Source organism: Apteryx mantelli, chromosome 8 (genome assembly GCF_036417845.1).
Source record: "Apteryx mantelli isolate bAptMan1 chromosome 8, bAptMan1.hap1, whole genome shotgun sequence".
NCBI lineage: Eukaryota > Metazoa > Chordata > Aves > Apterygiformes > Apterygidae > Apteryx > Apteryx mantelli.
Genome location: NC_089985.1, coordinates 10,007,357 through 10,029,860, shown reverse-complemented (window position 1 = coordinate 10,029,860; position 22,504 = coordinate 10,007,357). Strand labels below are relative to the sequence as shown.

The 22,504-nt window shown below is 42.0% G+C and overlaps 1 protein-coding gene and 1 non-coding gene across 3 annotated transcripts in view; both read left to right on the top strand.

Moving 5' to 3' along the window:
• COP1 (COP1 E3 ubiquitin ligase) overlaps positions 1-22,504 on the top strand; it is a 136,778-nt gene that overhangs the window by 94,611 nt on the left and 19,663 nt on the right. For both annotated transcript variants that reach the window (XM_067300581.1, XM_067300582.1), the window contains exons 16-18: positions 3,456-3,573; positions 7,457-7,581; positions 8,717-8,877. In XM_067300581.1, the coding sequence (XP_067156682.1) occupies positions 3,456-3,573; positions 7,457-7,581; positions 8,717-8,877 (404 nt within the window). The remainder of the gene's footprint in view (positions 1-3,455; positions 3,574-7,456; positions 7,582-8,716; positions 8,878-22,504) is intronic.
• LOC136992593 (small Cajal body-specific RNA 3) lies at positions 21,698-21,824 on the top strand. The gene has a single exon (XR_010884954.1). It is a non-coding gene; the product is annotated as a small Cajal body-specific RNA 3 (non-coding RNA).

Genomic DNA, 22,504 nt, shown 5'->3' with positions numbered 1-22,504 from the left:
ACTCAGGCTTGTGGTCTGAGACCTTTCAGCAGCAGTAGCAGAGCTGAGCTGCCCTTTTTGCCTTCTGAGACTATTTAAAAAACAAAAAACAAAACAGCCATGGCTATAATATGACCTGCCAGAAAAAAATTGAATTTGGAAGGAGCAGCAGCAGGATTCTGTCGTGCTCAGCTTCTCCTGTGACATTGAATTAGGCAAGAATTGCTTCCGAGTCTGTAGTTCGTTATAGTATATATACATATTCTACATATTCTTTCCCATTATCTTGTATATACTTCAGTTAAGCCAGAATGCAGAAGAACAAGCAAGTAAGGCAGTGAGCTGTTGGTGCCCACGGGTTAGGCATGTGAGGCTTTTCATGGTGGAAATGCGGTTTCCAACTTGAAATCGTTCTGAACAAGCGTGTGTTCTGGTCAGGAATGGAAAATAGAGCTGCAAAAATTTGCTGAGTGCTTTAGATAATTTTAGTGCTCCTGTTTGAGGAGCAAAACAAGAAGCAAATAAGCATGTGCGTTGCTGGCTGGCAGTCGAGAGAACTTTGTGGCCTTCGAGGAATGCTGCGGCCGGGAGCGGATTCCAGGAGGATTTAAGGCACTTGCAGAGTTCTGAGAACTGCTCACTTCCCCTCGACACACATTTGTTTTCCTTACCTTGTGTTGGCTCTCGCGATTGCTTCCTTTTCTGAACTTCCCAGAACACTCCACCGTCCGCCTCGGACGCACCAGCATGCCAGGGATGCTGCCGATTGTGGGCAGTTTTGGCTCATCAGCGTTCACCATGAGAGGCTTCTACTGGAGTACCTGGGGATTGTATTTTTTCCTCGTTTAGCTTTGTTTTTAAGATCTCTGCATCCTCAGCAGATGGCATTTTTATCTTGTTTTCTGAAAGTCCATATGGCCTAAAAGCAAGACTATCTCTTTAATTGTAAAACATGACCACCTGTTCTGATTTTAATGAATGCAGTGAGCATTTGTCTTGATATATCTACTTAAAAATAGCTGCTTCAATTGAGGGGAAAAAAAAACCTCAATTGGGCACCAACCCTTCAGCTGCTGAAATAATCAATTAATAATTAAGTGGCTAATTTTAGAACCCAGTGGCCTTGCCATTCCCTTGGACTTGTCCTGATCAGAGCAGGCAGTGATTGATTGCGCTGCCAACGCGGAGAGGCACATTGTGCTGGGGCCAGACGCCAGCAGCCTTCGAGCTGTTTATTGTGATGTTTAGAAGGTGAATGCAACTTCATGTCTCTTTGCTGCAAATGGACTTGTCTGTTCCCGCTGTATCTCTTTCCTTTCCGTGTTACTCCAGCTGCTTATGCATACGTTTTCCTTCAAGACGTCCACGGGTACAACTTGCCTTGTCTCATCCTCTGAGGGATAAAATCTGAAGTGCTCAAAAGGTATCCTAATGACAGTCCAGCTGGAGAGGAGGATGAAATTCTGAACAAAAATAGACTTAAAAGGCTTCTCCACTAACTGGCTCCTAATGGGAAGCCTTGCTAAAATCATTCTGCTCGTTAAAATAACGGTTGCCATTTAACTGTTTCTTAGGTCTCCAGGTTTGCACACCAGCCTGATTGGAGAATGCATAGTCTTCTGGCTCAGGTTTTCAGAGAGGTGGAGGAGAGTTAGATGACCAAATCTTGTTAAAGGAATGCGAATGCTTAATTCCAACTCCCTTTGAAAATTATGACCTTGCTGTATAGGTCTGCCACAACATCATTTTCTTCTAAACGCAATTAAAATGTCAAAAGCGTAGGAACATTGTGGGATTTTGATCGAGGGTGTTGGCCATTCTGAGGGTTAACGCTTCTGAGGCCGGAGCGTTGGCAGAGTGCTTGCGGGTACAGCGCTTCCCAGTGTTTCAGTACTAGCGGTAAAGGGCACAATAGCTGCTGAGTTTCAGCCCAACAGGGTAATTTGACAGTTCACTGCCTGATTAATTCCCAGCGTAAGTGGTAGAGAAAACATGAGGTGTGGCTGCTTTGGGTGTCTGTTCCTACCCATCGAGAAGGGCACGGTTTGAAAATGAAGGTGCTGGAAACCTCTTATCGGAAATGTCTCGGATGCGCGGAGAGTGAGATGCTGAAAAAGTTTTGAATGGAAGGCGACTTGCCTGCTTGCCTCTTTTCATTGAAGATGCTTCTGACAAAGCCGCCTGTCCTGCCATGACCACCAATTTGCCTGTTAATACAGGTGAAAAGCTACCTTTGCTTGCCCAAAATCAGTGTTTGTAGCTGTAGCCTGATCAATGTAAATCCGGTTTTCTCTCAAACCACGTGGGATTTTGAGACAGCTGGGCGTTGTTTGTAAGGCTCAGAACACCGCTTTGAAATCCTGAGCAAATGTAAAAATAACTGTGGCTTTTGGCATTCAAATTCGTTTATAAGTAACCTTTATTAACTTCCATTGATGTTTTGTTGTTTCGGTGGGAGGAGGGTCAGAACAGTTTTCAGCTGATCTCTGGGAATCGCAAGCGGCTCCGTACGAAAGGAGGCTTCCTGTTTGGTTGCAGGGCATTCACGTGGCTTTTCTCTCTCTCTGCTGCCAGGGTGGCAGTGGCTAATTAAATGGAGCTCATCATTAAAGATTGAAAGGCGGGAAGGAAAGAGCTTATTAACCTTGCTGAGTTGGAAAGAGTGCTGGGGTGTTTGGGGCTTAGATCTCTTGCGGGGTTTTCTATTCTTTTTTTTTTTTCTTTATTTTTTGTCAATTCCCTGGAAAGGGAAAGAAATTTAGTTGTGCAGAAAATAAACGGTATCACTAGTTCTGCTGCAATTCCTTTTATGGGGTTGTGGCAGTGCAACACATCTATGAATTAGTTCTTAAGAAGAACTAGAGTTTAGTGTCTGTTTTCTTGTTAGCAGAAATGCTAATTCTCTCTCGATTTGTAATGAAATCAAAGGACAGAAGAGAAGGAAAGCAGAAATACAGAGGCTACGTATTTAGGACACGTATGAGAAATTTAGTCTGTATTTTCCATGATCCAAATTAAGTAGCAGACAGACCGAGTCTTTAGCTTAGGCTTCTTCAATTTTCCAAAAGGGAACAGATTGAGGAGGGGAGAGGGGCACAGAACTAGAAACGGGCAATTCGAGTGGCCAGGCACAGAGCCAGGAAGGAAAAGACAGGAGTGACGAGAGTCCCCTTAGCTGCTCTCTTGCATATGGGAGGGATGGGCTAAATAGGGCTTGGGCGAGGATGAATACATGCACATGTGCACATGTGCACCTCCCTTCTCCCCCCCCCCCCCGAAAGGCTGCTTGGACCCTAATGGACCCCATTTGGGGTCTAAACGCTCCTTTCATATAGTGCAGACTGTTTATCCTAGATGGGGCTTTAAGTGAGATGTGAAAGCTGTAGTCAGGATTTCTGTTGTGAGCTGACTAACTCTTAGAGATCCCCTGCATCTTTCCCATCGAATAAATTTTGCCTCTTTCTTCTCATCTCCAGATCACTGTGTTCACTACTATGATCTTCGCAACACTAAGCAGCCAATCATGGTGTTCAAAGGGCATCGCAAGGCAGTCTCCTACGCAAAATTTGTGAGTGGGGAAGAAATTGTCTCTGCGTAAGTATTTTCTTTTATGTAGGTTATAAACTTGATAGCCCTTGGTTCCTGGCGTTCTTCAGGTCCTTTTCATAGACGCAGTTGTGCAAGCCCACCTGTGTGGGTGGGTATGCATCGCGTGCGTGCGAGCTTCTGTTCTTTTAGGAAGCACATTGTGGCTTTTTGTAAGACAAAAATAGAAATTCATTCCTGGTGTCACTTGGCTCTTGTAGAGCCCGAGAACTTAGGAGAAATACAAAGCCAACCCGATCCAAGTTCTGACCACAAGCGCCGGGTCTGGGCAGCTGCAGGCAGACATTCCTTTCACAAAGTGCTGTGTGGGCTGAAGGTGCTACTGAGCAGGGCTTGCTGTGGAGGGTGGGTACTGGCAGAGCCCTGAAGGTAGTAATTTCCAGCAAAAGGGCAGTAAAAAACAGTCGATGAGTGACGGAAGTGATCAAATAGTACTGCTAGGTCTGAAGAGGATGTTTAGCCACTGCCTAAAAGCCACTCGGAAGGACTGAGTGGACAATTTTGTGGTAATGTCCTAATCTCTTCTGCAAAGGCACTTTTTTGAATTAAACTTAAGTTAGAAAGTAGTCAAGGAGAAGCTATATTTTGTGGTCCCAATGGTATGCAGCTTTTCAGCCAGGGTAGGTGATGAGGTCTGCTATGGAGACACCGAAGAATAAAACTCTACAGCTTCTGCTCAATTACGTGGCCAGACATGTCTGCCCCAAAACCAAATGCGGCTGTCTCAGTTTGCGCTACATTTTCGATGTTGTGGGAATGAGCATGTCTGTTGGATTACGTGGCGAGAGGTTGTTTGCGTGACTCGGCACAAGCCTCTCATGAATGAAAGAGAGGTGAGCCCCTTTTACGTGATGGCGAAAACACAAGCAGGGGGCCGCAGGCTGCTGGGAGAATGTTTGATCTCAACATGCTCATGTGTAACACCTGAGGGCAGCAGGGGTGGATCACAGGGGAAGATCTAGCCCCAGAAAGTACGCTTGCTGCTTCTGACTGAGCAGACGATTATCCATCTCAGTTTTGTCCTGTGTTTTCACACAGCTTGCTCTAGAAGCCTGGAGCCAAAGCAGAGCATTTAAAGCTGTACATATGAGTATTCAGCTGTTAGTGAGTTACTCTGATCTCAGTTGTGTGGTGGAAGGTTCCCTAGTGATTTCCGATACTGTTTATATTTAATTAGTTCCTTTCTTATTTCCATTAACATTATAGCTCTCTATACGGGTGTAAACTCATACCTAGAACACAGAGCAAATTAATTTGTGCTTTGACCAAATCTGGATAAGAGGAAGGCATTTAATAGAAGTGGAAGGAGGGAGGGAATGTTTTACAGCCATGATCAAGTGCCATGTCACATGTGGGATGTTTCAGGACCAAAGGGCCCTGTCCCATTTGAGCTGGCCATCTGAGAATGCTTATTCCCTGGGATAAATATCGATAGAGCTGTCAGACTTGGGCAGGCAACAACAGAGTGAGGGAACTGACTGGGGGGTTTGCGTATCTTTTTCTGTGTGTACAGAAAGAAATGCTGAAGAGAAGATTGTTTTTCATGTCTGTCTTTTGAAAATTTGGTAGAGGAGAGAAGACAGCAGTATTGTTTCCCAAGAACCAAGTATTAATTCCTTTTGAGGAAAAATATGTGTATATTCAGATTCTCTTGCTTTCTAGCTAGAGCTGTTTTATAGATGCATTGATTTATTTTGCCCTGAGAGTTTAGCACTATCTATTGATTGTAGTGCTGACTTACAGAGAGGCTGATCTAACAGAGCAGCACATCCATGATTTTTTTTGGAAAAGGTGTGAAACCAAGAGAGTAGTGTAACATCGGAAGGATCAATGGCCTTTTCCCCTCCTTGTGGTACAGTGGCAGATAACTTTCTTCTTTTATGGCACACTTACTTGAAGCAATGAAGACAAGGCTAGAGCTTGATAGGAATTTGTTAACAGTAAAAGCATTCCCTTAGTAATAAGTTCTAAGTGTTTATATTTTAATGAAAAGATTTAGAATGTATAATACCAAAATACAGAGGTTAAGTGCCTATATCAAAGATCTTCTTGATGGGTTAGCTAATAGCAGAAGCTGTCACAGGAATCTAACAGTTTGGAGACCAGAGATTAGTCTCTGGCTGCTTTATCCTGCCTCCAGAAAAGTTTATTCTCCAGGTGACTCTGAAGCTTTTAAAAGAAGTGTTTTAAAAATAATATTGCTGCCCTGATAGCACAGGAGGTGAATCCATGGACCTCTGGGCCAGAAAAAAGTAACATGCATCTTTTTCCCCTTTCCATGAGCTGTGATGGTAAGTAGAAGAGAAAGGAAGGGAAAGTAAGCTGCAGCATAGGGCAGCAGCGAATGTGGATAGGGAATAGAAACCAAACGCTCTGTTTTAGGGTTCCCGTGGTCAAGACTTAAGACCAGAAACTTACTTCTGCTCAAGCCACCGTACTAAAGATAAATATCACAGCCTTCATTCTGATCTGACCTCGTGCTGCTATTACAAATGACTAACAAATCTGCCTGCGGCTCCCTTATCACTCCTCTGTCATTACAGCTGTCAGGTCTGAGATAAGGGTTTTGCAGTATAGCATGAGGTGCGTCTCTCCCCTTATGTTGAATATTTTTAGGTAAATGTGACATTGGTACAGGACTAATGTTACGTCAGTGGTAATATTTTATGGATATTGGATTTTTCCTTTGACTGTTAATACTCAGAAAAAACAAGTTTGATATGACTTGTACTGAGGGACCATTAACTGCCACCCTGCCCTAGGAGGCTGTCTGGTCCTGTTCTCTCTCTCTTTCTCTCTCAAATTTAAGACGGGAATAGCACTACCTATTTGTTTGCTGTCTCCTCTTTCCTCAAAGGTGGGGCTCCAGTCCCTACCACTGTGAGCATTTGTTCAGACTGTGCATTGTATCACCATAAGTGATCGAGTGCTAGAATTGCAGAGCCTGGTGAGTGCTTGAGAATAACTCCTGGGCAGTAAGAGAGGTTCAAGTCCTCTCAGATGGGGGGAATAAATTGATCCTGAATCTCTCTGAAACCTGCAATCTTCCTATCTCAACTGAGCTCTTCCAGACAGAGATGACTATCTCCGCTTCCTTCCTTTTGCCAAAGGGGAAATGTTTGCTCACAGTAAATAAAACAACATTTTTTACATGCAGGCATGTTTGCATATGGGATAACAGTGAAAAACATCAATTTTGATATAATCCCAATAGGCTTTTATATTTAGCTTTACTGTCAAGGTGAAAAAAAATGGAAGTTTGAGACCTATATTTGTATTCATACAGTCTCAATTACATATGAGAAAGCCACATCAATTTTAATGCTAATAAAAACTCTGCACCCTCATAGGTTTTTATATGCCACTGATTGGTACTGGACAGAATCACTGGAATTGGGCATCATGCTTTCAGGGCAGCTGGAGGAGGAGGAAACTGCTCCCTACCTTGAATCCTGTAAAGGCATGAATGAGAATTTTAGCCAACAGGCAGAAAGGAACAGATTTTGCTATGCTGTAGAGGTTAAAAAAATACATTCAGCATGTCCTGCATAGGTGAGGATATGGAGGAGGCAATGATGGCCCAAAGGCTATTTAGTTCAGTGGAGGACTCCATAATCAATAGGTGGAAAGGAAGAGTAATACTTCAGGGAAGTTTTGTATTCAAACACGTAATGCATTTTGACAGGCTTTTAAAATAATGTGATACCCTTCTGAGTTCAGCCAGAGTTGCATATGATTGAAAGTGGGATAAATCTCCTGGAGTGCACTAAGACTTCCCACGCTTACGTTGCAAGCAGGGTATTAAGGAGCAGTGTTTCAAGCTGGATTACCTGCCATATGGCAGCAGTGTAACTTTAGGTGTTGTTTTCAGGTCAACAGACAGTCAGCTGAAGCTGTGGAACGTAGGGAAGCCTCACTGCTTGCGCTCCTTCAAGGGTCACATCAATGAGAAGAATTTCGTAGGGCTGGCATCCAACGGAGACTACATTGCCTGTGGTGAGTAGAGCAGCCATCCAGTCAAATGCTTATGCGACTCCACAGAGCTGCTGCGTCTCCAATTGCAAAGCACACAAGGAATTGTACCAAATAGCCAGAACGACTCTTGTAGAAGATTATTATGAGCTTCCACCCTCCCCTCCCTTTCCCAGAGGATGGTGTAAAGAGTCCTAAGCTAAAGGAGTCTGTACTTAGTTTCCTCCATTTCAGGTGGGTTCTTTGTACATGATGATTCAGACTTGCTGTCACCAAAAATTTGACTACTAACATAGTTGCTGCTGTTATGACTTATGTCTTTTAAGGTGATGACTGACAGATCCTCCTGCAGCTTTCTATAAGGAAGTGCAGTAGCCTGGATCATTTGAGTGGTCCTGCAGTTGTCATTTAGTATGGTGTTCTGCGTGGTGAAACCATAACACCCTCACTCTGAACAGCTTTCTAGAAGACCACATCATCCTTAAAAAGTAACTCCTTTGGCAGTTTGTCTTTTTACTGCATAAATTGGACTGTTAAACCTCTAAATCCAGAGGTCTTGGTGAGAAAACAGTGACAGGCTCATCACCATGGGATGTGTAGGACACCCATTCCAGCGCTTATGAGAGGACATTGTGTATTTTCTGATGTTTGTATGGCTTGCAAGGCAGAAATTGGGATGGATTTAAAAACAAAGCAAGTGTACTCCACTTAGTCCCTCTTACTCAAACCTCCACAGACTAAACTGTCATACTTGATTACCACAAACAAAACTGTGAAAATCCTACCTACATCATGGCTGTAACATTGAGGATACTGGCTGTAACAGTGTTTCTTGCTGTTGTGTAGATGCCCTGTTCTGCTCAGGCAAAGTGCTACACCCTGTGGAAGTTGTGGAGTCAGGTTAGGATCCTGTATATTTTGCAAGTGTTCTGCATACCGCAGTTGTGTGTTAATAAAGCCTGGATCCGCTTTTAAGCATCCTGAACGTTTGCTGTGGAGCAATCCGAGTTATCAAGGCGCCACAACCATTTGTGGTGAGATGATAACTAAGAGGAGGAATTCTATTGTCTCTTAATTAAACAGTGAAAGAGCTAAGAAATCTTATTTATCTGTGCGTGCTTCTAGAACATGATCCTGTATATTTACTTTTTATTTCTAGGAAGCGAAAATAATTCCCTTTACCTATACTATAAGGGCCTCTCAAAGACACTTCTGACATTCAAGTTTGACACAGTCAAAAGTGTCCTGGACAAGGACCGGAAAGAAGATGACACAAACGAGTTTGTGAGTGCTGTATGCTGGAGGGCACTACCAGATGGGGTAAGTTTTCTGCTCTGGCTCCTCAGATGGGTGCTAAAGGAATGCCTCCTGATCACTTAGGAAATGGCATTGTTGAAGGCTTGACTGCGCTTGGGATTTCCTATTTATGAATATTGCAGAGCAGATCAATGTTAGAAAGCGAAGATTTGCAGAATAACTGAAATGCCCTGGCCTGGGAGGGAGGGGGATGCCCAGGGATAAGAGGCTTGACATGGCTGCTGTATGTTGTGTTCTTAACTGTTCCACCTGGGTGTCTGAATTTCTTTACTTTTGCCTCCAAAATCCCAAAACCAGCATTGCATTTGATTTTTTGTGTGTGCGTTAGTGGGGTTTTTGTTTGGTTTAATGAAGGCACGTATAGGCTCCTAGATACTCACTGTGGACCCTTATTTGAATGTTACCTGTCTATATGAGCTGGCTCATTGAAATACAGGCTCTATGGGTAGATGAGTAAATATGTAAATGAGGTAAGCACAGGCTGCAGTTAACTCGATGACCGTTTCGGTGACAGCTAATTCAGATATATGTGATGTGTGTGCTAGTGCTGCAAGCATACCTGATGCACTTTTTGTGAGAGTGTCCCTTAGGCATGGGATTGCTTTGGCGAATAAAAATGCTGCTTTTAAATCCCAAGTGTTCTTGAAAACCTTTCATAAAAAACTTGAGCAAATAACTCTTGTACGTAAGTGTTTGCAGATGAGATTCTTAGCTGGTTTGCTGGGAGAGGGAAAAGGGGAGATCATTCTCTCTATGTAATCTTTCAAATAGCTAAAATGGAATGTTGCCTAATTGATGTCCTGAGACATCGCAGTCAAAAAGACAGCATTTTGGAAGGTTAACATCTACCAATCTATTTCAATATGAAGAAACTGCTCCCACAATTGTGATTCAAGTGTCTCTGGCATAAACTTATTTCAGATAGATGCTTCTGAATCAAAACTAAACCTTTTTTAGGTTTGAAAAAACATGCATCTGAATTCAAAGATTGCACCTTTGATTTATGATTTGGAAGCAGGCTGCTTTGGTTTGAATGGGAGAAATGGGACTAAATGGCATAGCTTTGCTATCTTTTTTCTGGTCAGGAATTTAGGAGGACTTAGTATACACAGATGTCATGTCTCAAATGAAGAGTGGATATTGGAAGTTGCATAATCCATATTTCTGCTAAATAAAATGTACTGCAGGAACTTGTGCATCTATAAATGTTCTTTTCTTAATTTTCTTTACTGCGTTATTTTCTGTTGGGTTGTCCTGCCCACTTGAACCTCGCGTGCAGCTTTTCAGTAGGCAGCAGAGTAATGTCCCACCCCTTGTGTTATTTCTGTTGTCCTCCAGTTCTTATCAAAGTCTTTCCTCTGATTATCATGTTTTTACTCTGACAAACCTTCTGTTTAAGCAATTGAGAAACTTTTGAACAGTTACCAAGGGCTGTCAAAGAATTAATCATAACTAAAATGAAAAATTTTGTACAACAAAAATAGAACAATTTAGTAACAGTTAAATCAGGCATATGAAGACTGCACTAAAAAATAGTCAGACCTCAGCATACAGAACCTATTGCCATTCTGATTTTGTCTCTTTCCTCTACTTTTCTCGGGGCTTCTTTTAAATTAGTATCTGTTTCTCCTGTGGCAACCACAGTTACCTGGCATTAGTTTGCAAAGAAAGTAGCAAAAAGCTGCTGTGATCTGAGTGTTTTGCTTCAGTGTTTTGCCCCCTCTCTGCAGTGCCTGCCGTCTTGCTTTACATACTGAGCAACCAGTGCAACTTGCTCTTACCAAGAGGCCTTAATGTTTCCTTGTATCATACCTCCAGTTTTCCCTGGCATCAGAAGTACTCTTCATCAGTGCATCTGCACATCTCTCTCCCCCTTGTAGTGGTGCAGTGGTCTACTCAGACCTAATTGAGACTCTTCTCATGATCTTGGTAAATTAAATTACTACACAGACAAAGGTCACATATCCATGGAGTCTTGCTCAAAGATTGAAACTCTTATTTTCCATTTTGATAACATTTCTTAAATTGGAATAGGTTCTTCAAATGGGCTTTGTATATACAGACTTTCCTAAAAGCTGACGTGTTTTAGTGATGCTTGGATGAACTAGACAAGGCTTTTGCCTTGCAGTGCTATCAGGATGCGTAGGAGCCTACGTCCTATTTCTGGCTTAATTGCAGACTGATCCTGAGAGAGTCACTCTGCCTTAGTTTCCCTAAACGTAAGATTTTCACTGCTGGGTGGTGATGAATCCTACCCTACTGCAGGGTACGTGTGACAAAACCATCGTGTTTGTCTCCCTGGCAGTGGTCACTGTGCGTTCAATTCAATTTACTACCTGGAGGCTTTCCGATGGAGGGAGATACAGGCGCCGCATGCCAGCTCCTCCTCAGGACTCCCCACTGGAACAGCCTCTCTTCTGTTTCCCCGTGGTGCCGCTCTCCTGGATAGTTTTGTAATTAACCTTTTGAGAAGAGATGAGTAAGTTTCAGATCTGTCAGTTATCTTGGGAAGCATAAGTACGTGTACTCCTTCCCTTCATGCGTTTCAGTGCAGAATCCTGGATCCTAATTAAAACCAAACGAAAACTTTCAGATAAAATGTCACTGGTTCATTCCTAAATCTATTTTTGTTTGATTCAAGCTTTACTTCCTCCTGAGCCAAAGTCAAGCTGTGCCAGCAGCCCTTGCCAGATTTCTTTTTCTTCCTCTCTCCTCTCCTCATCTTGGTCTTCCGTCGCTTACAAAGATGCAGAGACTTTTCTGCTATAGCTGTCACTTCTCCAGCTGCACAGGCCTGGACAGCACATTCTTTCCACGTGTGTCAAAGCCATAATGAGATGATGAGTTAGAGAAATTGTTCTCCGTACATGCTCATTACCATTTTGCATCAGGCTTATTCACTTTCCAGCTCTTACGTTTAGGTAATATTTAGAAATGAGTAGTAGCTTGTATACTAATGTTCTTATGTTGGACTCTTCAAAAATTTCTCAGTGTGTACATCAGGAAGCAAACTTTTGCTGCACTTATTTTAATGACTTATTCTCCTCAAAAAATTGATCAATGTTTACGAGTAGAAGGAGATTCCGGAAATTTTTGGCCTTAGTGACCTGATAATGTAATATAGTGAGTTAGAAGTAGAGCTAGGGATGCATTTCAGAACCTTCCATGAACCAAATCCTTTTATTTCACAAGTCAAGGATTTTCTGATATTGCCTGTGTCATCCTTTGTTGCTAGCACCTAAGCAAGATTTAGCCAACTTTATTTGAAACCTAGATCTGGTCTTGAGATTGCTAAGTACTTTCTTCTGTTTCATGAGGACATAAACATCCTCAAGACTTTCTTGCTTAGGGAAGGGAAATTACAGTAGTAGCTCACTGTAGCTGGGCAGGTAGCTGTGTCTTTTATTTCTCTTGGGAGGGTACCTCTAGTTTTATGTAGGACTGACAGCTGATACAGGTAGTGTTTAGAGAAGATGAGTTTTCCCTTATGTCCTATATGATGTTTTCCCCTTTTCCTAAGGGGGATACCCATCATTCAGACCAGGTTTGCCGTATTCCAGAGTTCAAGGTGCACCTCATTCATTTTTCTTGTATTACATCTCAAGTAACACTACCACCTTTCCCGATTACACCTAGTATTTCTAACAGAAACAGCTCAAAAGAGCAACCAATGCTCAACCTGCTTCCAGGAGAGCAAAAAGGTATTACTGCTGAACACAGAAGCAATTTGTTTATGTAGTTTAAGCATGGCTCAATCTATCATAATCGCTGTAAAGAAGCCATTTAATTTTGTAGCTGTTTGCGCGAGTGTTCATTACTGCAGATAAGCAGGCTAGCCAGGGAAAGATTTCTAGAGCAGAAATATTGGGGCTTTGATACCAGCAAGGAGATACAGATAAGAGCAGGAAAATGCCAGGTAAATTAGCTAAGGTTAAGCTTTATATTATTGGGGGTGGGGAGGAGGTGAGACAGATCTTTTGAGAACAGCATTGAAGATTTTAACCAAGAAGTGTCTTCATAATTAGTCTTGTATCCTTGAACTTCTCTTTGTTAACCTGATGGAAACACTCTTCAAACAGGTTTTTGGTGCATCTCTTCAGAAAAAAGCTTTTTTCCATTTATTTCTCAGCTTATTTCTTGAATAAATGATTTCTGGCTTATTTCTTCATTCAGCTTTATTTCTTGTTAATGTTTTACTTGAATTCTTTAGAAACCTTAATTTTTCTATGATAAACTGGTCATTTTATAGCACACAATCTGGTCACTGATAAGAAGTATCCATCCTTTGTTTCCCAGTAGCCTAATAAATGGTACACAACATACACATGAGCTAGTCAGGCACTCTGATAACTTACAATCAGCAAATTGGCTCCTTTCACTGGATTTAATTTCCCCAGTATAGATTATTGCAGGAAGTGATTCATTGCTGTTTTTAAGCACTAATTAATTTGGATGACTTATGAACAGTAAAAATGAAACCTCCTTTGTCATTCCCAAATAACCAAATGCATATTCAGTGTCCTTCTAAATAACTTGTATTGACTGTAGCCGCATCTCTTGTAACTTGAAAGATTAATTTCAGTGGAAGTTTTGGGGAAGATGACTGTGAGACTTTATTTTTCATTCCACTTTGCTGCTGAAAAGTTTACTTTTTTTTTTAGCATTTCCAAACAGCTGAGAATTTTAACTTACAATTTAAACTCACTTTTATTTTTGCAGTATTCTCAAATGGTTGTTCAGATGACAGTTAAGATATACCTAAGAAGTAATCTAAAGCTTAAGAGAAATGCCTGCATTAAATGGTTAGACCCAAACTGTCCTTGGTCTCCCTCTGATTCCTGGTGGTTGCACAGATAGCGGTGTGAGTAACTCCAAAGGGAGTATTTCCATGGCAGGGATCAGCTGTTTTCTGGCTCATCTTTTCTTTCATAGACCTGTGGAGCCTGCACAGCTAGGCTAGACCTCTCTCAAATTAGCCCGTAGCATTTGTGTGCAGCATCTCTCAAATTGGTATTCTTCAGGTTATTCTCTGGCGTAGTATTGCACAAGTGCTTCATCTTGGAAATGCAGCAGTCTTTATGTTCTCTCCTGTGATCAAAATGCCTAACGGTTTATGGCAAGCAGAGAATGATCAGCTTTTGCAATTTGAATTTGGTCAGGTTTCTTCTGCTTTTTACCCTGAAGATTTTCAAAGATTTTCCTCCTTTCTGTGGAATGCGTCTAAGCCGCGTAGCATGGGTGCTGTGAAGCTCGCCGTCTCTGTGATGGCTTCCTCTTCCTCTCTGCTGCATGCCTTGTTCTTTCTGGCCATCTGTGACCTTTTCAACTGAAAGTTTCTTTGACTTCAGTTTTATTTAGCTGCTTAACACTTTCCAGTCTCATATACTAAGTTGCTTGAAAACTATATTTTTATATGCAGAATAATTTCTACCTTGCAGACAAATGTTACGACAAGTTCAGTATGTGCGCAGCTTTGTGCTGAATGTGCTCGTATTCTTTCATACCCATATCTTTCCAAATGCTCACTTTGGGGTTCTATCTTTGGTGTCACTAAAGAATATTAATTAAAGAAAATACCCAGGTGGCTGTAATGATTGTTTACTCCTCATCGCAACCCTTGGATCCAACTGCTGAGATCTTCATGGAAAAGAATCATATTCTGTTATTAATGGTTCATGCATTATATTGAAATCTCAGTGTTTTGACACTTCAGTCCATGTGTAAGACCATCTTGGTAATGTGATTATGCAAATTGCAGGGTTTAGGAGAAAGTGTTTAATTTATTTTGGATCTGTTTTGTACAAGAAAAAAATATTGGTGAGTGCTCTCTCAGTATTATCTCTCCCCAGCTCCAGGCATCCCTCTGAGTTTTCTTCCTGTGCAGACGACGGTCGCTTACGTGGTCTGACAGTCAGCACTGCTGTCGCAGCCGAGCGTGGGCAGAGGTGAAGGGTGTTGGGCAGCCGACTGATAACACTGATCTCTATCCACTGTCCTCCTCAGGTCCAGTGCATTTGGGGGGAAAAAGGTGTATTACACCACTTATTTTCCTGTTTCGGGGCTCAAGGTGGCATGGCAATAGGTAGTCAGTGTGCAAATGGATGCTTTAACTCTTCCTTTTCTAGATGCAGAGCAGCTGCTCTTACAGCCTCTGTGAATAGAGGGGATGAGTCTGTTGCTTTTGTTCAGCACTGGAAGTTCAGGTCCCCTGTGGTACTGCAAAACTCTGATATCATTCGAGCTTCTATTTTAAGAATAGCCTTTCCAAGGAGTGTAGGTGGCTTGTTTTTTTCCTTGTTGGTTTTAAGTTTACATTTGCAAACTCGATTTCTCTCTCCTCCTGCAAGGCGAGGTATAAAGAATATATATATATATATATATATATATATATATATATATATATATATATATATATATTTTTTTTCTGCCTAACCACAGAAAATTGCCAAGGGGGTGGTGTTTTTTGAAGCGAAGGCAGATCAAAGCTGTGCATAGTTCTTGAATGAAGGCAGCATTTACTCTCTGATTTTTGTAGCTGTTGTTTGCTCACCAGTGCATCTCTTCTAATGTCCGCAGAAGTAGAAAGCATGATGGAGATGGGTCGGAGGCCTTCCTTATTATGGCCACCTCTTTTAGAGTTGGTGAATGACTTAAAAGTCGACGTGACTCGGAGTACTGTTAACATGACAGCTTCACCAGTTGATCCCAGTGGTGCAGCTGTACAGATAACGGATTGCAGTTCATGGCTGGTGTAAACAGAGGTGTGAGTAGGCGCCTGTTGTTTCCTAGGCTTTAAAAATAAGAGCATGCCAGTCGGGAATTGTATTGGTATGATACACATTTGTGAACGGGGGAAGCAAGAAGTCTCTGTTCAGCTGTCAATAAATTTTTAAGTAGATGTTTCTCTCCTGTTGGGCCTCTGGTGCCTTAGTATCCATCAATTCTTTATTCAAGTCCAAGTCTTGTAATAGCTGAACACAAGTCAGGAAATTCAGTTGGAACTCGGACTTCATTCCCATCTCCATCCTTAACTCCCTACTGAACCATGCATAATGTTACTGCTGCACTTCAGCTAGTACCTTGTGTGTATTGTGTGGCCCTTCGTACAAACTATATCCCGAACGGTACCACTTAATAGAAAACTGTCTGTGTTATGGTAATACTCAGAGACCCCTTAAGTTACATACTGAGGTGGGGGGAGGATAAGAGCAGATTCATATTCAGAGAGCATTTCTGTTTAGAATTAAATAATTGCACGACTGTCAGTTCTTCCCTTCCCCACCAAACCTCTGCACTGCTTCTGTTAGGCCTCTTGCTCTGAACTCTGATATATCCTGATGGGTTCTTGAAACACTGATTAAATAATTGATTAGACTGTTGTAAGGTTTGGATTTTTTCAGATGATGTCTGGAAGCATGGAAACCTACTTTGAGTTGCGAGCTCCCCTTTCCCCATGCTCGTTTTTTGTGTCTTGTCTTTCTGTGGGAGAAGTCGACCTCACAGGCTTTCACCCTCCATCGTCCTAGGGATGAAAGGAGGCAAGCTGGTTTTCTTCTCTTCCTCCAGAGCCCTTAGCCTTTGGGTAAGGACCATCCCTTACATTTCCTCTTTTATAATGTTGTTTCCCCTTTCTCATCCCCTGTATAGTGAGCCTGAAGCAGAAACCCCTTAAAGCAGTGAGTCATTGTAGGAGCCAGGCAAGTTTTGAAGGTACGTTGTGTACTGAGCCAGCATCTATTGCCTGAATCTCAAGCTCCAACAAAAGCCAGTCTCCTATCTGAGTCAGTCGTGAAGACTGCGTGAGCAGCCTCTGCCGTCCTTTCTACTCTTACATTCATGATGGGTTTTTTTTTTCCTCTCCCCTGGAAGTGCCAGCTATCTGCTGAAGTCTCTGGTTGCCACAAAGTGCCTGTGAGATGAGGTTTGAACAATTCTGGATAATCTCAGTAAGCTGGGTGATATTCAGTCAGACAATGTTGTATGAAGCAGATAAAGGGCATCACTTAGATGGTAGGAGCCACAGGGGAAAAGACACATATTTCAACACTTAGGAGTCGGTGCAAAAGGAGGAGCCTGGTGTCAGACCAGGAAGGGCAAGGCAAGTGACAGTGAGGTAGGTTTTCAGAAGCCATCAGCATTGGGCTAACCACCACCTTTGAAGTCGGCTTCAATAGAGCAGCAGAAATCCCGCACCGAGGGTGTTCAGAACCCTCAGTGCTGGTGCTCTGCTGTCACGGCTGCTTGAACGGGGTTCTGTAACCTCATCCCCTTTAACAAGTGACACGCTGCTTCAGTTATCGTCAGAGCAGGCTCCCATTAATTTTTCATTTTTTGGGTGCATCTAACCTATGGCAAGCTCTGCCAGGGCACCAGCATTTAGTAGTCATAGTTCATGAATCACATCAGCCTTTTGCTCTAGTGCTCCTAATTAAGCAGTTTTAATGGCAGGATTTAATGTTTTACAGAGTCTAAATGAAGTGGAAAAAATATGAACTAATTCTTTTTCTTTCCAACACAAGATTTTGAACAGATAATTTAACCTCTAGGTGAAATGGAAGTACTAGTACAGAAGTATTTATGCGCAGGTAACTCTGTCTGCAAAAGCTTTAGTTTATGGAGGATTCTACATTAATAATTAGTGCTTAGCTTTGGAGCGCCTGTTCTGAAGGTTTTCTAACCTTTTCTGTCCTTCTGATATCAATACAGAAACCCCAAAGTGTCCAAGAATGCGGGAACTTCTGGCCAATTTAATGTCAACTACATTGCCTATTATTAAATCAAAAAATAGGGCTTTTGAGACACTCTTTATTAAAATAGGTGATTTTCCAACAGCCAAACAGTGTTTTTGTATCATTTTAACCTATTTAAAGACAGCTGGGTTTCTTTTTGGTGTGTTGTCCAGATTTAATTGTAACTAATGCTAGATGAGCTAGACAACCTAGGTGCATGAAGTAAAAACAGTCACTACTTTGAAAGTCATCTTATGTCTGAATTGAAACTCCCTGAATATGTAATTATTTTAGATATATAGGATACACCAGAATTATAATATCAGTATTTTCTAAGGAAGGGAATCCAGTACAGCAGGAAAATCTCACAGGGCAAATTATTTAGTAAATTAGTGAGTAGGTCTTGGACAGAAACGATACTGTTAACGTTAGGGTTATGCAGCTGATCAGTTGTGTTCACCCTTACAAGTTGTTTTGAATTCAGTGAGGGGAAACGGTGCTTCAAACAACTGTTTCTTATATATTATTATATATCATAATCACTTCCTAATCTCTTATCTGGTTGCTAAAGCTGTAGAGAAGCAAGCTGCTTGTTGCATTACTGAACTTTCTAGATGTACTTTGTCTGAAGTGAATATTAAGCTAAACAGAGAGGTATAGTCTGGGGAACTGGCAGATGAGACAACTGTATTGTTTCCCACTTACTCATAATAATGAGAAATACTGTAGGAAAGATCAGAAATATTATGTATACTGGAAGGAAAGACTGGTTCAGATCCATTTAAAAAAAAAAAATCATTTTACCTGTAATCTGCAGATAGCATATAAATTAACTTCAGGAGGAAGAGGAGAAGTTGCATCCCTTCTCACTACCCCCACTGGCAGAGACTTAGCCTTGTCAGCCAAACCCTTAAAATGTAATGCTGGCATACATGATTTTTTTTTTTCCTAGTTTCTTGGTTTCTCAGTTTGATTGTCCGAGTCCTTACTGCCTGTTTCTTCCAACAAAGACTTTGTATAAAGCAGACTGCTCTGGCCAAGTTTGATGTTCTCGTGTTCACCAAATAATGGAAAGCCTAACCAGTTTTTGAAGTATGGGCTTGTGGAAAGCCTTGGTCATTTAGAGTGAAATTTCCTTGATTAGAATAGGAGGAGAATAGTGCTTTTCTGTTTGTGCCTTGTTTTGGAACTTGCATATTGGCTCCAGCATTTTATAGGATAAATTTGGTCAAGCAACGGCAAAAACAGGAGAGAAAATGATCTGAAAATCATATACAAATGTCCTTATTTAGCATGAAAGGATTCCCCTCACTGGAGGCTTTTGCTTTTTCTTAGGTTCATGTTCGACTTCATACTGTAAAACAGTAATTTTGAATTGTTGGGATGTGCATTGTGAACTTTTGAGTTTTTGTTTCAGAAACATCTTGGTTGTATTCTGCAGTTGTTTGTTGTTCCCGTAATAATGCTCCGTGTTTTTTCCCAAGAGTAGAGTTGACTGATGTACTGACCATGTAGCTGGGGACAGGGACGACCTCCTCCTTGTAAGCCCACCACTGTTCATGTTGAACCTGGGAATCACCCATTCTGGAGTGGGGAGGGCAGCAGGAGCTGTGAAAACTCATCTGTATTAATTTTAGATAGCACATGAATGTGGGATTTGAGCCCAGCTCACTGCAAATAAACACTAATGAAGTAATAAATCTGGTGCGCACTAAGCCACACTGTCTCTGTCTCTCTTTATCCAGAGAAACACGTACTGCATGTGCTTGATGTGTTTTTTGAGGCCATTTCTTAAAATATAATTGACTTCTTTGCTGGAAGCTGTGGTTACAGGAGTGTATGATCCTGAACTGTTCATAGGAGCTGTCTCTTCTGCTGAAGATTATAGAAATACACCTGGGTTTGCCGTGATACGAATTAAGCGGTGTTTAGTCCTAGTGGAGAACAACTGTTTTTGTCATCTTAGATCCAGCGTGCTTTGTCCTGTATTTCTTACCGTCTCTGTTTTGAAATGTTTGAGGAGTCGGCAGCCTGAGAGGGAAGCACTAGGCAATTGCCGTCGCCCTGGCTCAGGTCACCACGATGTCTGTTGAGCAATAAGTCAACAGCAGCATCTACCCAGAATGTTGGAAGGGTAGTAGCCCAGGGAGGGTGAGGCAGATTAGCTAAATAATGAAATGCAGGAAGTGTTTGTTGTCTTTCCTCACCCTCATCAGCGGAGCTTCAGGTGTTCATTCCAATATTTATGTAACCAAGAGGTATAAAATCAGAGGTGCTGTCTCAGCTCAAGGCTTTTTGTTCGCTCATACAATTCCAGCATGAAAACAACATGCTTTCTCTCGTTATGTGCTTGAATCTTTTTAAACTTCCTTTTTGCTATTAGTGTTGTTGGTAGCTTAATGGATTTCTTTATTGCTGAACTCTTTTTTAATATATTATTGCTAATCTTTGCATGTATTCAAAATGACAGTGAGTGTTTAAAACAGTCATTTCAATTTGAGATATCTAGAGAATTTTTTTTATACTCACTGTGTGAAAATAACTCCAAGCGTAGAAAAATTATCCATTGTGAGAGATGATTTTGCTTGTGAATTGAGTTTAAAGATAAAATCTTCCCAGTTCCTGGGACCTGGATTTCCTATTCATTGCTCTCTGTCAAGATTAATCGGGAGCAAGACTTGATCCAGAACAAAGATGATTGAATTGTCCTCAAACAGTGATGTAAGACATTACCCAAATCTCACTTTATTGAAATCCTTTTTTGTCTTGTAACGTTAAGAAATTGTGAGTGTGTAAGAGCTGATTGTGATATGCACCATATGTAGAAGCACACTTTCTCCTTCACTGGCTCATTAGAAAGTGAATTTTTTCTGTTTATTGGAATAGGTCAAACCTGTGTATTGTAGTAGGCAGGCAGAAATTATTTTGGCATGCAACAGACGGAAGCATCCCCCTACCTGTAAAGCTTAAAGGTCTGCCATTCCCGAGTCCCTGCTGGGTTTGTGGGTTTGCTGGGACAGAAAATCCAAGTGCCTTAATGCGGTTGTGTTTTTACCTTTGGAACCCAGGTTCAGAATCTGGCAAAAGAATAACAAGTGAGAACAAATTTAGGCTCCAGCTATGCAAGCGCTTTGACGATCATGTAATGGGCACTGTGTTCAGGAGAGCTTTGGGACTTGCGTAGCAGCAGGCACTGGAGGGCAGAGCTGAATAGCAGTCAGGGTATTCATCTGCTCTTCCGTGCTGCCTCCAGGCCCTACTCTGTACTTCAGGTGCAGTGAAGCTAACATACAAAAACATACTTCTAAGCATTGATACCTTTTTAATCTCCCGTTTTTCAGCAGGAAAGCATGTCAAGCATTCAGATTATTCTGAATCTCCAGTTATAGCCTAGAACAACATAATCGCTTTTTCATCTGTGTTTTGCATTTTGGAGAGCCAAGGGGAAAGTGTGTGTGTTGGGACGGGGGAATCACGCAATTCCAGCATTTCCAGGCTAATGCATGAGCTTGATACTCTACCAATTCACTCCAGGATTCTTGCCTGAAAGCGGTCTGTGATCAGTAACGCTGGGCAGCTGGAAGGACTCGCTCCAGATGCATGCACCATGTTCAAAACAGCAGCTTCTTGTTTAATGGCCTTGCTGGAAGGACACTGGCACTCAGCACACTATTGTCATGCTGTTCCCTGCAGTTAGGAGCCAAGTCGAGGCCAGGAAATTTGGAGGCCTGTTAAAGACTGTGCAGTTCCTGGAGCTACTGCTAGCTAGCAGTCATCAGCTCTTTTAATCCCAAATGAGCTGTTCCTCAGGTGAATGATAAAGGAGCCTTAGGTGCCTTGTTTAATGCTGTTATGCATGTGTGCATGTCCCATGCAGCCTCTCTGTTGTGGCTAGAAAGATTTTGACCTTTGGAGTTAAACTTGCACGCTTATTGTTGTTTTTTTGTTGTTTGAATCCTTTCCCTGAGCTTATTTGTACAGTGAGATCATGTTTCATTTACAATTTGATGCAGTCAGAAGCCTGGGATAAAAAGACCGCGAAACAAAAGGCTTTTTTAATCATGAAACTTTTGAACTGGAAGCTGTTGGGACCAATTGGGACCAGTTGTGTGGGCAAATGAGGTGCGTTTTGTCCACTGTTGCAGTCTTCCTAGAGTAAAGTGGAGGTCTCTGTCTGCTTTAGGAGAGCCAGCTAAAGTAGATCGTTCCCCTCCATACATGTGTATGCTGCTCTGTGTCGAGACGGCTCCTGCCGCTGCCTCAGCAGAGAGCTCTGCAACCCAGCTCTAATGGTCCTGCCATGTGGCGAAGGCCAGTTAGGCAAGTTTTGGACTGTAATTTCCAGAGCTAAGTGTAATTGCCTATAGTTAATCTGGCTCTGTATTTTAAAACAAGACTATAATCATATCTATTGGGCTTCATATAAAAGTGCCTTTTTTTTTCTTTAACCTCATTAGGTTTAGCAAACTGGATGTAGATGTCACTAAATTTGTGTTGGAGAAGCGTACACAGGTGGAGCAGGGCTGCATGTCCTGAGGTTCCCCTTCCCTCTCAGTTTTTTGGCTGTTTCAAGAACCAGTAACAGTTTACAGCTATTGAAAATTACTGTGCAAACCCCAACAAAGCAGTTCATGTGCCAGAGTCATTTTTAAAAAAAAAAAAAAAGACATCCTGGAGTGTGAGAGTTCCCTGGGATGCCAGGAGCCACCAGCTGTACTCTCCTGGTGGGCCTGGATACCACTATTCAGATGGACATCACCATCCATCTAAATGAGCTGGTACTTCCAGTACTTCAAGTGCCACAGCCTCCTGGTCCAGACTCTTCCCCTCTCCCCAGACAGGGTCTGCTAAATCCTCAACAGATCTTACCATGTTTGTCTGCTGGACAAGTCCATATATAC